Here is a 13125-nt window from a genome sequence, read left to right as displayed (position 1 = left end):
CTATGCTGAAGCTGTGATAACCTGAAGACCTGTTGATGGCCCTTGAGGACTGGAGTTGGCCACTCCTGGCGTGGAGTGACCCCGATGATAAAGAAGAGCTGCCCCATGCCCGTGTTTCAGGACAACCGTGACTGGGATCTGTAAGGAAAAGTTAGAAGTCTCAGGATTTCGAGGCCCATCCACCCTCAAAAGATGGGGCACTCAGGGCCTCAGAGAAGGAACAAGCCACGATACACCGCCTCCTTTCAGGAGGAATAAACATGGATCCATTAAAGCGTTTAGTTCTATTTAAAACCACACGCTGCCTTAATCCCTATGCGGAGGGTGATTACAGGTTGATGCCGGAGAGGAGAATTTCAGCAAGTGCTTTACGGGTCTTGCTTGTGACATTGTGTTTGTTCAGGACACGGGGGAAACACTGGGAGTCCGTCTGTTTCTCAGTTTGATAAATAATGTACGGCGTATATAATGTTTCAGTTGTCATATTTACGTGATTAATATCGAAATTCTGTCACCAACTGGAAACAGATATAAGAACCTCCTCATTTGTAAGACTATCTCCTGCCAACAGCGATGTGCCCTATTACTATGTAAGGCCCCCCAGTTATAAGAGCATCTCACAGCCCCAACATGCCCGTCCGTTATAGGAACAACCCTCATCAAAACAGGCCAGGTATAAACGCAGCTGTTTATTAGGTGCTAGTTTAGCTGGTTATAAAAATACATATTTTTATTTGTGCAAAATAATGAAAATACAAGAAAATAATTATACTATTATGTGATTAACTGCACAGCATCCTGTACTAATCCCAATTTCTCTGCGCACACAGCATCCCGCACTAATCCCAGCTCCTCTGAACACAGAATCCTATACTAATCCCAGCTCCTCTGCGCACACAGCATCCCGCACTAATCCCAGCTCCTCTGAACACAGAATCCTATACTAATCCCAGCTCCTCTGCGCACACAGCATCCCGCACTAATCCCAGCTCCTCTGAACACAGAATCCTATACTAATCCCAGCTCCTCTGCGCACACAGCATCCCGCACTAATCCCAGCTCCTCTGAACACAGTATCCTATACTAATCCCAGACCTCTGCGCACACAGCATCCCGCCCTAATCCCAGCTCCTCTGAACACAGAATCCTATACTAACCCCAGCTCCTCTGAACAGAGAATCCTATACTAATCCCAGCTCCTCTGAACACAGAATCCTATATTAACCCCAGCTCCTCTGAACACAGAATCCTATACTAATCCCAGCTCCTCTGAACACAGAATCCTATACTAACCCCAGCTCCTCTGCGCACACAGCATCCCGCCCTAATCCCAGCTCCTCTGAACAGTATCCTATACCAGGGGTGCGCAAACTTCCTGAGCTGCACTCCCGCCAGGCAGCTACAGCGTTCGCACCCCCCTCTCCAAGGACTTTTGACGCCACATCACGTGCCCCCCACGCATCATTTCATGCGCGTTGCCATGGCGATGCGTTGTTGAAGAGCCGGCAGAGAGCAGGTAAGGGAGTTAGAGGCCTCACGCCTCCCCTGGCATTGAATTTAAATGCCTTGGGAAAGAGCGCGGGCCTCTGTAACCGCCACGCCCCCCAGTCCTATACTAATCCCAGCTCCTCTGAACACACAATATCCTATACTAATCCCAGCTCCTCTGAACACACAGTATCCTATACTAATCCCAGCTCCTCTGAATGCACAGTATCCTATACTAATCCCAGCTCCTCTGATCACACAGTATCCTATACTAATCCCAGCTCCTCTGAACGCACAGTATCCTATACTAATCCCAGCTCCTCTGAACGCACAGAATCCTACACTAATTAGATCTTCCATTGTGCTCCTCCTTCGCCCGGCTGCTGCACAGGGATAGCGACCATGTTTTATTTCCCCACCCTCCTCACGGAGTATTTGCCCTTCTGTAGCTGTGAAACGTAGATCTTCGTCTTGCTGCTGTCTCCTCTCCGCAGCCAAACTTCCCCCGTGCTGACCGCAGTAATAATTGCCCTGAATGGAGGAGGACAGGTGGACAATGTTTACCTCTATGAATAAACAGACCCACAGCCCTGGTGCATCTAGGGCTGGGCACAGGGGAGAACCCCGCACCTCTAGGGCTGGGTACAGGGGGGAGATAGCCTGGCACTTCTAGGGATGCACGATCCTTACTGTGATGGGGGTTCATCCTTTATGTCCAGGATAATGGCCTCTCCTTTCGTGAAACTCTCTCCTTCATAGTACAGACAGCCATCCTCACAGCGAGCGCTGTACTGCTGCTTCTCCACCTTCACAACTGGAGAGGGAGAGAGGGAGAGAGAGGGAAAGAGAGGGGGGGAGAGAGAGGGAGAGTCGGGAGCAGGCTTAGGCCCCGCGACGCCACAAGTGACGCGCGCCAGCCGCAACCCGCGAGCAGGCGCTGCCAGGAAGGAAAACACAGCAGGAACCGGCTTAAAGCTCCGCCCCTGTGACGACACGGGCAACCTTCAGCGCACGCTGGCTACGCGCAGATGCCGCACGGACACAAGCAAATAAGGGGTTAATTCTCTTAATTATTCCTCAGCTGCTGTGCACCCTGCCCCTGCCTATCAGTGGACAGCCTATGTCTGATTGCATTCATTACTCTGCAGCTGTGGGCTTGCCTACCATTGGCTGCCTGCCCTTTTAGTAGTCAGACAGCGCTGCTACAAACTGGCTGAACATAAATGTTGGTTTATGTGTTTTGTGCTCCCTCAAGCTACTCGTTGGTTTTGCCGTATCTTATCTTGCCTTCCTGTTGTGACCTCAGCTCGTACTTGGACTCCAGACTTCTCGGCTCGCTTCTGGACTTCCACTCTCTCCTCTCACACGGAGACACGACAATTCTACACTCTCCAACCCCAGACTACGGAAAGTACCTGCTACCTACCTGACCTCTCCTACCCTGACCCGGCTATATCACCTCCACTGCACACCGGACGTGGCTGCTCGGTGGCTATCAACATCCCCACCTCAGCCTCGCGGTCCCACCTTGTTGGTGAGCACTCGTCACAGAGAGATAGAAAGGCGATATCGCTCCATAAACTCACCCTCCGGTTTCCTTTTCTGCGGGGAAATGGACGCTTTGGCCTGAAACAGAAAGACACGTTACCCGAGGGAGGTGCCTTACATTATATTGGGGATTTGGACCATCTGGTTTCATAGCTCCTCGTGTTCAATCTTTTTGCTTATATTTATTTTTGGTTGTTGACAACTTTCTTCCATGTATATTTTTGGTGCACACTACACTATTCTTTCTGTTATTAACACATTATAGAAATATTTTCTCTCCCGCAGCAGGATTTGACCCGGGATCTCCTAAATAAAGATTTACCCGCAGCGACATTTAAACTCTGGGGACCCCCCGCCCCCCACAGAAACAGGCTGTTCTGTTACCTTTTTAATGGCGGTCCAGTCTTCCAGGATATCTAGATCACGCAGCATGTACACGACATATGGGCCTAGGGGTGCGTCAAGGAAGGGTTAATTCATGGAGTGGAGCACCACTATCAGACACCAGAAGGATTCTGGGAGTGTGCCGAGGCGTTCTGACTGGGCAGGAAGAAGCGTCCCTCTGCTGAGGGACTATTTTATCTCCCCGAGGAAGGATACGGATTCATGAATGTATTGCAGATTGGTGAACAAGTGATAACCCTGTGACAGCGTCCATTACTCTCCGTCCTTGAAGGATACCAGACACCAAGGGCTTTCTGTGAATGTAATTAGGAACGGCATGAGAGCAGTGGGAATCTAGTGTGACGATTGGCCAACAATATCCCCTCCGTGTTGGGACTATGTTACAACAAGCTCACGGTAGGATACATATAAGGGGGGGTCCTGGGAGTGTGTTTATTACATACCGACAAGTGATATCCCTCCGCCAAGAACCCCATTACCACTGACGAGAGACGTGGATGTAATTATGATCAGTTAACACAGGTAGGAAATGTGGCATTCCTATTGGCCGGCACCAGATATCCCTCCACCACCAGGCCCTATACTGTGGGTGAAGGGCGCATGGCGGCAGCTATGCGATTACGATCAGTAAGGAATGGAGCGCTCTGACCAAGGGTGATCGCTCGTCACCCAGGGACTATACTTTCACCCTTAAGGAAGGATACCGGACACTAGAGGGACCTTCCACTTCTTCTCCGATCGGAAGGGGTCCCACTTCTTGCGGCTCCGTTTGGATCTTAGCTCTTCGTCCCACCACTCTGTGGGGAGAGAGCAGGGGGGGGGGGGAAGACTCTCAGCTCGGGACGGAGTGTAATGATACCCTGCCGTGCGGGGAGCTGGGGCGCCTCCACTCTGTGGCTCATCTGATTGTCAGTTCTTGGGAACAGTCACAGTGGCACTGCCTTTGTGATTAGGGACATGCCCTGACGGATCTGACTGTCAGCTCTTGGGGACAGCGTGGGTCTGCTCACTGCTTTATCACGGCCCTGGAGCTCCTTCCCTCTCATGTCAGCACAAGCACAGGATAGAGTGTCAGCTCTAGGGGCGAACCGAACCTGAGGAAATGTCTATGCTCTGCCGGTCCTCCTCCATCCTCTGGATGCGCTCCAGGAGCTCACACTGCATGTTATCAAACAGGAGGACTTTCTCACTCTGCAAAGAGACAGGAGCGAGTGTGACAACTCGTACCCACAGCTGCACAGGCAGCAGAACTGGTCCAGTCTGTAAAGTAGGACAGTCTGTACCTACATCTGACTGACACACACACACACACACACACACACACGATCTGGGTATCATGTGCAGAAATACACTTTCCCCTCCCTACCATTTGCAATATCACCAACTTATTAAAGAGCACCGATCCCAGGACTGATCCCCGAGGCACTTCACTGGTTACCTACCCCTCCTCTCTTTACCACAACTCTGTTGCCGATCCTTCATCCAATGTCTTGTCCACTGTAACCCCTTTACAGCCCATTCCCAAGCACTGCAACGTGTATATTAGTCTGTGGGGCAGTGGCACAGGCCTCACTAAAATCTACTGCTCCACCCTGATCCATCACCTTAGTCACCCAGTCAGAAAATATCAATTGGGTGCGTGTGACATGACCTCCCCCCAGTGCTGCCCGGGGGGAATCTTGTACACTGCTGCATTTTAGATAGTTGTGAAAAAGAGAGGGCGGATTGGGCACTTCAACTAAATAAGTAAATGTGACTGGTGCTTGCACAAGATGGGAATCTGCAGCCACAGACATCTTCAAAGAAACAAGGTCCTACATCGTTACTGCATGAACAAATCCATGACCGTATAACAATGTCACAGGGATTCCTGCGAGATTGCTGCAGAGTGCTGCGTGCGAGAGTGCTGCGTGCGAGAGTGCTGCGTGCGAGAGTGCTGCGTGCGAGATTGCTGCAGAGTGCTGCGTGCGAGAGTGCTGCGTGCGAGAGTGCTGCGTGCGAGATTATGGCGGAGTGAGCATGCTCATGCGCAACCGAAACCATGAATCAAAATGTGATCGTCCATAGTGCGGGTGCGGCACGTGCCCGTGAGCTTTCTGCTTGCCGAGACAAGCAAATTAGATTTTTTTGCACTTGCCCTGGTCACGCCCTACGCACGGCACTAGCAGGACACAAATTGCCTGACGTTATGGAGCTTGAGAGCCAGTTCGCTCGCATTCACCCTGGCCGCAGCCCAAGGTGACCGCTATACCCCAAGACTGCGATTATACATCCAAACTGCAGGTTCGCAGGGCGACGTGCACAAGCACAAGCTACTGTGCGTGCGGATGCAGGCTGAAATCTGTTTTTTGATTGGACCGCTGTGTCACGTGACGTGGCCGTCGCAACCAGAAAACAAATTTGCAAAACGCTCCCACTGTCGCCCGCATTGCAGCAGCAAGCGGCGCAACAGCCGTGCTGGGAATAAGCGCTTTCCGGGTATGTATAATGTGTGTTTTGGCGATGTGCGGCGCTGCGCGCGCTTTGCTGTATAATCACGGCCGTAGGCCCCAGTGTTCACTGCCTCGCGGCGCGTGCATGGGTAAAAGCCGCAATCTGCAGTTGAGCTGCAGAAGAGCAGGAGATCGTGACAGGGGGGAGGGGTGTGGCCATGACATCACGTGGATGGTTCGCCCTCACTGGTTGAACCGCCGCCATGACGTGGCCAGTGCTCCGTCGCCACAAGACAAAATCCTTGTCTTTTACAAAGTGTGGTCGTGCATCGCGGTCTCTACATGTGCGTGCAGCTACTGGGCCCGGCGCCATAGCGGAGCGGATCTTGTTCCCGCCGTAGCACGCGCAGCAGCGGCCACCGGGGACTCTGCCTTAGGCTGGTTTTATAGTAGCCACGTCCGTGCATGTGCGCGAGTGCTACAGCTCGTGCACGCGAAACACACGTTGTGTGTGTATAGAGTTCAGTGCTGTGAGCGACAGGTGGGCGTGGCTATGATGCGCACAGGTAGGGGCGGCCATGACGCGCACAGGTAGGGGCGGCCATGACGGCTTCAGTGTTTCCCAGACGGGCTCTGACTCCTATCAGTATAAAACTGACTTTCATTTTCTTTTTTTTTTAAACAGTATTCTTCTCATTTTATTAGTATGTATATATTCCCAAACAGCATAACACCCCACTGAGCCCTAATACCGGGAGGCAAGACGTTCCTATACTTCATACCAGCCACGTTTACTAACCTTCATCTTTGTTACACACAGAGATTGTACAAGTTATTTATTTAGTTATTTCTCCCTTTTCTGTTGGCACGTATGAAAGCTTCACAACCTATTGGTTACCGGAGCGTGACGTTGAGCGGCAGCAGCGCAAAGACACTATTCAGAGTCTTTCCTCAGATCTGCCGGTCAACACTCACTGCCGTGCCCGAAGTATATAAAGTCAGGCGTAACACAGCCAATTATAAGTGCCGCGCGAGCGCACAATATTTCGGGCCTTAGTCTTGCTATTTCTGCTTTTGGTTTTTCTCCATTTACTTATTTCCCTAAACAAAATTGTGTCTTCTTTCCTGGCGGAGTTATTGTCTCTTCTGCTTGGGGCACATCAAAATATTTGCTTTGCCCAATATACTTCACTATCCCCATTCCTCACTCGGCTTCCATTTCCTACAAGCTTCATCTTTTACAGTTTACTAACCTGGCTACCAAAGGAAACTCTCACTCACCTCCAAGTCCTGCTCAGTTCCCTGAATCTCACACTCACCTCCAAGTGCTGCTTAGTTCCCTGCATCTCACACTCATAGCGATTCTTGATGACATCCAGACAGAATCCCCTGTAGATCCCTACAAAGAATAATAGACAATTACTTTGCCCTTACACCCTAAAAACGTAACCACATCCTGTACATAAGGGGATCATTACCAAAATACAACTTTAAATGGTTGCGCTCTACTCTATAGGGTGTGCTGGCACCTAGGTGATGGGTTACCTGCTACTTCAATACGGATTTTCATATTCTTCTGCAGGTCGGCTAAAGGGCTGATATATTCCATGGCTCTGCCGCTGGTCACCTCCTCTAATTTGGCTTTTAACTGGTTTAAGCGTTCCTTGAATAACCTGTGAGCGAGATAGAATGAGAGGGAATGACACAGATAGAAGGGAGCCGAGTCTGTCCCTCCCCCCGCAGGGGGACACAGTGACAGACAGAAGAGAGCTACGAGTCTGTCTCTTCTCCCGTAGGGTGACACTCACTTCTCCTTCAGTTCTGAAAACTGCTTCTCCAGGTGACACATCTCATCCAAACACTCATTCCTCCTTCGCTCACAATCGAGGTCATCCATGTCTGCAGGAAGACAGGAAGAGAGAGCGTGTCCGAGGGCGACTTCCTTACACCTACAAAATCAGCTACATCCATTAAAAAAATAAATAGATGTTAAAAGCGCTAATTAAACTATGTGAATCTGCTCTTTTCCAAATCTCTAACAATGCTCGGTGCTGGCTGGATGGGCAAAGCGCCTCGATGCACCAACAAGCGTTTCAAAACAATAAAATATCCGTCTTGCACGATCCTAGAGATGCAGCAAAACGAGCTTTGCTTACTCAGAATATTTTCCTCGAGACAGTGACAGCACAACGTTTCGGGGGTCACTTGTTATTTGCACCTGAGGAAGGGGCTGTGACCCCCAACATGTTGTGCTACCACGGAAAATATTCGGAGGAAGCGAAGCTCGTTTTGCTCTCTAGGATCGCGCGAGACGGATATTTTATTGTTCTGTAATCAGGAAATCCCCAAGCCAAAGTAGTTACGTTAAACCAGCAATCCCGCCTGGGAACTTTATCCTTTTACTTACCTAAACCAGGAGGTCCCCGGAGCGATGGTCTCGTCGCAGGTCCAGGAACCCAAGCCTGGGCTGCCCAGATATTTGTCATTTTTGTGCGACTTTGATGCACAAAAAATGACAAATTTGGTGTCGAACTACAAATGCCCACGGGGTCACCAATAGAAATAATCAGCAAATGCTGCAGCTTTTCTATTCAAAGTGGGACAGTCCTCACCCCGTGGCCATTCCGAACCTTACCGTTTACTCGGTTGACCCGTTTCCGCTACCCATAAAATGGGGAGCACAAGTTATATTTATAAAAAAAAAAAAAAAAAAAAAAAAGGTTTCCAGACAGGATTGCTCCTTTAAAAACCAGCGAGATTACTGTGGGAAAGTAGTTAGGTTAAATACTAACCAGTGACAGAATAAAGGTAGTGACATGGTTAAGGGATCAGTCCCTCCTAGAAGCAAAGTGTACTAATGGCAGTGACATAGCTAAGGGTTCAGTCCTTCCTAGGCCCAAAGTGTACTAATGGCAGTGACATGGTTAAGGGGTCAGTCCCTCCTAGAGTCACAGTGTACTAATGGCAGTGACATTTTTAAGGGGTCACATGTGGGCGATTGATGCCTTTTTTACCCAAATCTGACAGCCGTAAGTACTTGTAAATCATAATTGAAATTCTGTTTGTAAACCCGGCGTGCTGAGATTTGGGAGGGGTTTGATTTCCTCTGGCTGCTCTCTATTGTGTGATGTCCCAGTGATTAATTAGCAAGAGTTTGCACCGGCAAATCCCCTCTTCCCATTCCTTATATTGTTTAGCTCTCGGATAAGGACAGGGGGGAATAAGGGTAAAGAAAACACTTGAGTGACACACTCCCCCATTCAAAGGCCATGAAAAAATGCAATCAGCCATTGTCAAGAGGGGAAAAAAGCAGAGATTTGCTTTTAGAACAGTTAGGTTAGTCTATGGAAGCCAATTAGATTCTTAGAAACTCTTTAGAAAAGTTGGTTTTCCGCCCGGCTGAGCGGGATAGGATCTTCCCAGACCCAACGAGTAAACTCTCCCTTATGGGACAGTCCACATTTCAGGGGCCCGGACGGTCTCATTAATGGGTTGGCGGTCTTGTTACACACCAGAACTCTCTTCCTCCGAGTCGGACTGGCTCGCGCTCTCCTCCACATCACTGTCGGCCTCCTCCTGCCCATTCATTTCCGTCGCGGAGTCTGCATCGCCCTCCATCGTGGGAGGAGGTCTGGAAAGGGGAGGAGGGAGGGGAAGAGGTCGGGGTTCCGAGAGGGAGAAGAGAGAGGGTCAGGACTCGGAGCAGAGAAGCGGTCCTATGGTTAAAACTTCAGGTGCCGGTTCGATTTCCGGTCACAGCTCTTAAATAAAATGATCTCCCAGCAAATTGTGATTGCAAGCTCTGTGGGGCAGGATTCCCGTGCAGGTAACGTATATTACACACTGTGCGGTGTTCATGCCGATTAACCCTTTATAAATACCACTCCTATTATCCCATATACATTCTACATACCATTCATATTATACCCTATATTATTCATAATAGCCCACATTATAGAATGCATATTATAAACTCATTGTTCATATTATCCTACACATCATTCATACGAACCTAAACGAACATAATATCCTATATACATTTCTAAACGCATATATCATCTATAAACATACACACTTCCACAGAACCCCTATATATTCTATATTATTCATAACACATGGTATACTGTATAATGCATGTGCTACATTTGTATACAAATACTCACATTTTGCATATTGCCCGTTATTTAGTGTTATTTAGAAAAAAAACATGTACAATGCAGTGTATAAAAAAACATGAATAATGCAGTGCATATTTGACCATTATATATATTATGCTATAACACATTAAACCCATATAAACATTCTTATTATCCTAAATATAAAATACATAAAAACCCTTGATATCTATATTCTCCCATACAATTACAGATATGTTATATCAGGTTATTCATATAACCTTTTATTTGCATTATTATTCAAATAAACTATACACAATGCATAATAAGCCTTTTATACACTACATTATTCATATTACCCCATATAAATCTTACATATACACATTAACAGCTTCTATAGCCTATATAATAAAACTTATACTACACGAGCCCTTTATAACCTATATCATCCACATTACCCATATAAATACTATATAATACACACTAACCCTTTTTAGATATCATTCCCATTATTTAACAAATCATACAATGCACATGAACCCTTTGCACACAATAGTACGCCTGGATAATATTCGGCATCATATTTACGCTTTATATACAAAATGATTCATATTATCCATAATAAATACTATATATTATTCCTATTAATCCAGTACATGCAACAATGATATAATTCCCCTACATAATCAATATTAACCCTTTATACACCATATTATTTATGCCTAAATAATCCATATTAACCCTTTATACACCAATTATTCATACAGTTCTCCTACATGATCCATATTAACCCTTTATATAACATTATTCCCCTACATGATCCACATGAACCCTTTATACACCATATTATTCATATAATTCCCATATTAACCCTTTATACGCCATATTAGTCATGTAATTCCCATATTAACCCTTTATATGCAATATTAGTCATATAAAGCCGATATATAAACGCACATTAACCCTGTATATACAGTACAGTAACCCTATGGGTCTCCCTATCCCCCTCCCTCCTTTTTCTCTTATTCGTTCACTTTTTTATTTCCTCTTCAAGTTCTCTATCCCCAACTCCGCGTGACGTCACCAACCGTCTCCCCTCTCCCCCACCAGCTCTTGTTATCCGGATAAACCCAAACAGGCGCGGGCCGGGGCCAATCAGAAACGGCAACGCTGGGGAAGCCTCCAGTCGCCGCGTTGAGGGGGCGGGACAACTAGATGGGGGATCGGTTACCAGGACTACACCTTGACCTATCGGCGAAGAGCAAACCATAGAGTGGAAAGGAGTGGCAAGAAGGAATGATCAGTCTACTATGGCAGCAGTGCATTGAGGGATGTTGGAGGACTCCAAAACTTGCCTATTAATAAATGCATTTCAGTGGATTCTTATGCTTTCAAATCCAGGTTTTCATCAATTCAGCCAACAGTACACAAATATAGCATGCATATATCTAGGTCACATTTCAAATGTGTGTTAAACTCATACATGTGTAGATTTTCATTACAAATTCCATATATTTTCGCCTATAAGCCCATACGTTCCTTATTAGAAATCCCCTTAACTTCAGCACAAAGTAGAAGATAAACGCTCGCTCCGCTGCTCTAAAATCCCCCACAAAGGGGAAAATAATGCAAGAAACCAGTGAGAAAAATAACCCCCAAAATTGGTGGCACTCAGTACTACTAATGTTTAAACAGCAAACGTGTATTCTGCGTACAGATTCATTTCATTTACGGATAGTGCGTCTCACCGGCGGGACAGGATTTACACCCTATTATGTAGACAAAAAGTCTCCCGTGTGTTCGTGGGCGCTGTGAGATAAATCTGCTGAACTCGACCTCATAGCAACCACAAACATATACAACTAGAACGAATGAGAGACTTGTCTAAATAGGGTGTAAGTCCTGTCCCCACCGGTGTCACTGTGCCACCTACAGATAGCTTATTCATGTATATTTTCCACTGGGAGTTTATAGGGTCGAACCTCTAGCCATCCCATATACAATCGTTACATTGTTCATAATGAATGAATTCAAACTGGATTTGAATGCGGTCGCTGCTAGTAAGGTATTGATGGTAGGGTATTATTGATGGTAGGGTATTATTAATGGTAGGGTAATATTGATGGTAGGGTATTATTAATGGTAGGGTATTATTAATGGTAGGGTTAATGCAGTCATTGGCTCTTTGATAATTAATTATTGCTCAGATGCCCCCTTTACCAAGACCAAATATTAGTAAATTAATCTGTACTAAGAATACGCATTTGCTGTTTAAACATTAATAGTACTGAGTGCCACCAATACGGGGGACTATTTTTCTCTCTGGTTTCTTGCATCTCCTTTACTTCCCCTAATAAACTTATTATCATATGCGTAATATACTCTCCCCTATTGGAAATCAGATTATTTTCTCCTGTTAGAAATCCCCTTTATTCCTCCCCAATCCATTATAATCCCCTTTACTCTCCACTTCTCTACATGTTATATAGAAATCTTATATATCGTCTCCTTTAAGAGCCCACTTTACTTCCCTATTAGAAATCCCACATTCCCCCCTATTAGAAATACCCTTTACTCTCCCCTAGGTCACCCTAACCTCAGACAAACATTCCATAACTTTCCAACCCGAGATATATCTACATCAAATTATATTTGTGGGTTCTTTAAATATAGCCACAGCTGGAAATCCATAAGAAATGCCTTTCAACTCTGCCCGATCACTGCAGCTTTGGGATCGCTGCAGCTTCCTTACCCTAATTATGACAGATCCCCAGCCCCTAATGAGAGCATGTGGTTTATAATATATATTACAGGGTTTATATGGGGATTTTTCGTTGTGAGGCCAGGACCCGCTGACTCACTGAGTGTACCCTAGAAGCGGTTCTATATGACAGTGCACTTTCAGCCCTACCGGAGAGAGGAGAAGCAGTGGTATTAAGGGCATCACATTTTATTTAAGTTACAATAATACAGTAGGATGGAGAAAGAACGAGAGAGAGAGAGAGAGAGAGAGTGGGGGGAGAGAGAGAGAGAGTGGGGGGGAGAGAGAGAGAGAGAGAGAGAGAGAGTGGGGGAGAGAGAGAGAGAGTGGGGGGAGAGAGAGAGAGAGAGAGAGAGTGGGGGAGAGAGAGAAAGAG

The 13125-nt window shown here is 46.8% G+C and overlaps 1 protein-coding gene across 4 annotated transcripts; it reads right to left on the bottom strand.

The window, feature by feature from the left end:
* Positions 1 to 669: 669 nt before the first annotated feature.
* Positions 670 to 11273, bottom strand: BRMS1 (BRMS1 transcriptional repressor and anoikis regulator). 4 transcript variants are annotated; one of them, XR_012787944.1, is made up of 12 exons: positions 11023 to 11273; positions 9386 to 9504; positions 7682 to 7772; positions 7419 to 7546; positions 7193 to 7272; positions 4536 to 4632; positions 4146 to 4238; positions 3421 to 3485; positions 3075 to 3114; positions 2179 to 2302; positions 1096 to 2019; positions 670 to 1062 (listed from the first exon to the last, which is right to left on the bottom strand). XR_012787944.1 is itself a non-coding variant. In XM_075569857.1 (11 exons), the coding sequence occupies exons 1-11, from the start codon at positions 11256 to 11258 to the stop codon at positions 1896 to 1898; spliced, it is 1197 nt and encodes a 398-aa protein (XP_075425972.1). In that variant the 5' UTR covers positions 11259 to 11273; the 3' UTR covers positions 670 to 1895. The 4 variants fall into 4 exon arrangements, 3 of the variants coding, with proteins under 3 accessions (XP_075425972.1, XP_075425973.1, XP_075425975.1); XM_075569857.1 differs by having other exon boundaries at positions 670 to 2019; XM_075569858.1 differs by having other exon boundaries at positions 670 to 2019; positions 11077 to 11273.
* Positions 11274 to 13125: the final 1852 nt, after the last annotated feature.

This window comes from Ascaphus truei, chromosome 14 (genome assembly GCF_040206685.1).
Source record: "Ascaphus truei isolate aAscTru1 chromosome 14, aAscTru1.hap1, whole genome shotgun sequence".
Classification (NCBI taxonomy): Eukaryota; Metazoa; Chordata; class Amphibia; order Anura; family Ascaphidae; genus Ascaphus; species Ascaphus truei.
This window is presented reverse-complemented; position numbering and strand designations above follow the sequence as displayed.

Bases quoted from the DNA above. Each gene is read 5' to 3' on its own strand.
- BRMS1 (XM_075569857.1), bottom strand. From the start codon at position 11,258: ATGGTTTGCTCTTCGCCGATAGGTCAAGGTGTAGTCCTGGTAACCGAT. The intron at 4,239-4,535 runs GTTCGGTTCGCC...CTCTCCCCACAG, and splicing joins GAGCATAGACATTTCCTCAG to AGTGGTGGGACGAAGAGCTA. The intron at 3,115-3,420 runs GTAACAGAACAG...TTTCTGTTTCAG, and splicing joins ACTGGACCGCCATTAAAAAG to GCCAAAGCGTCCATTTCCCC.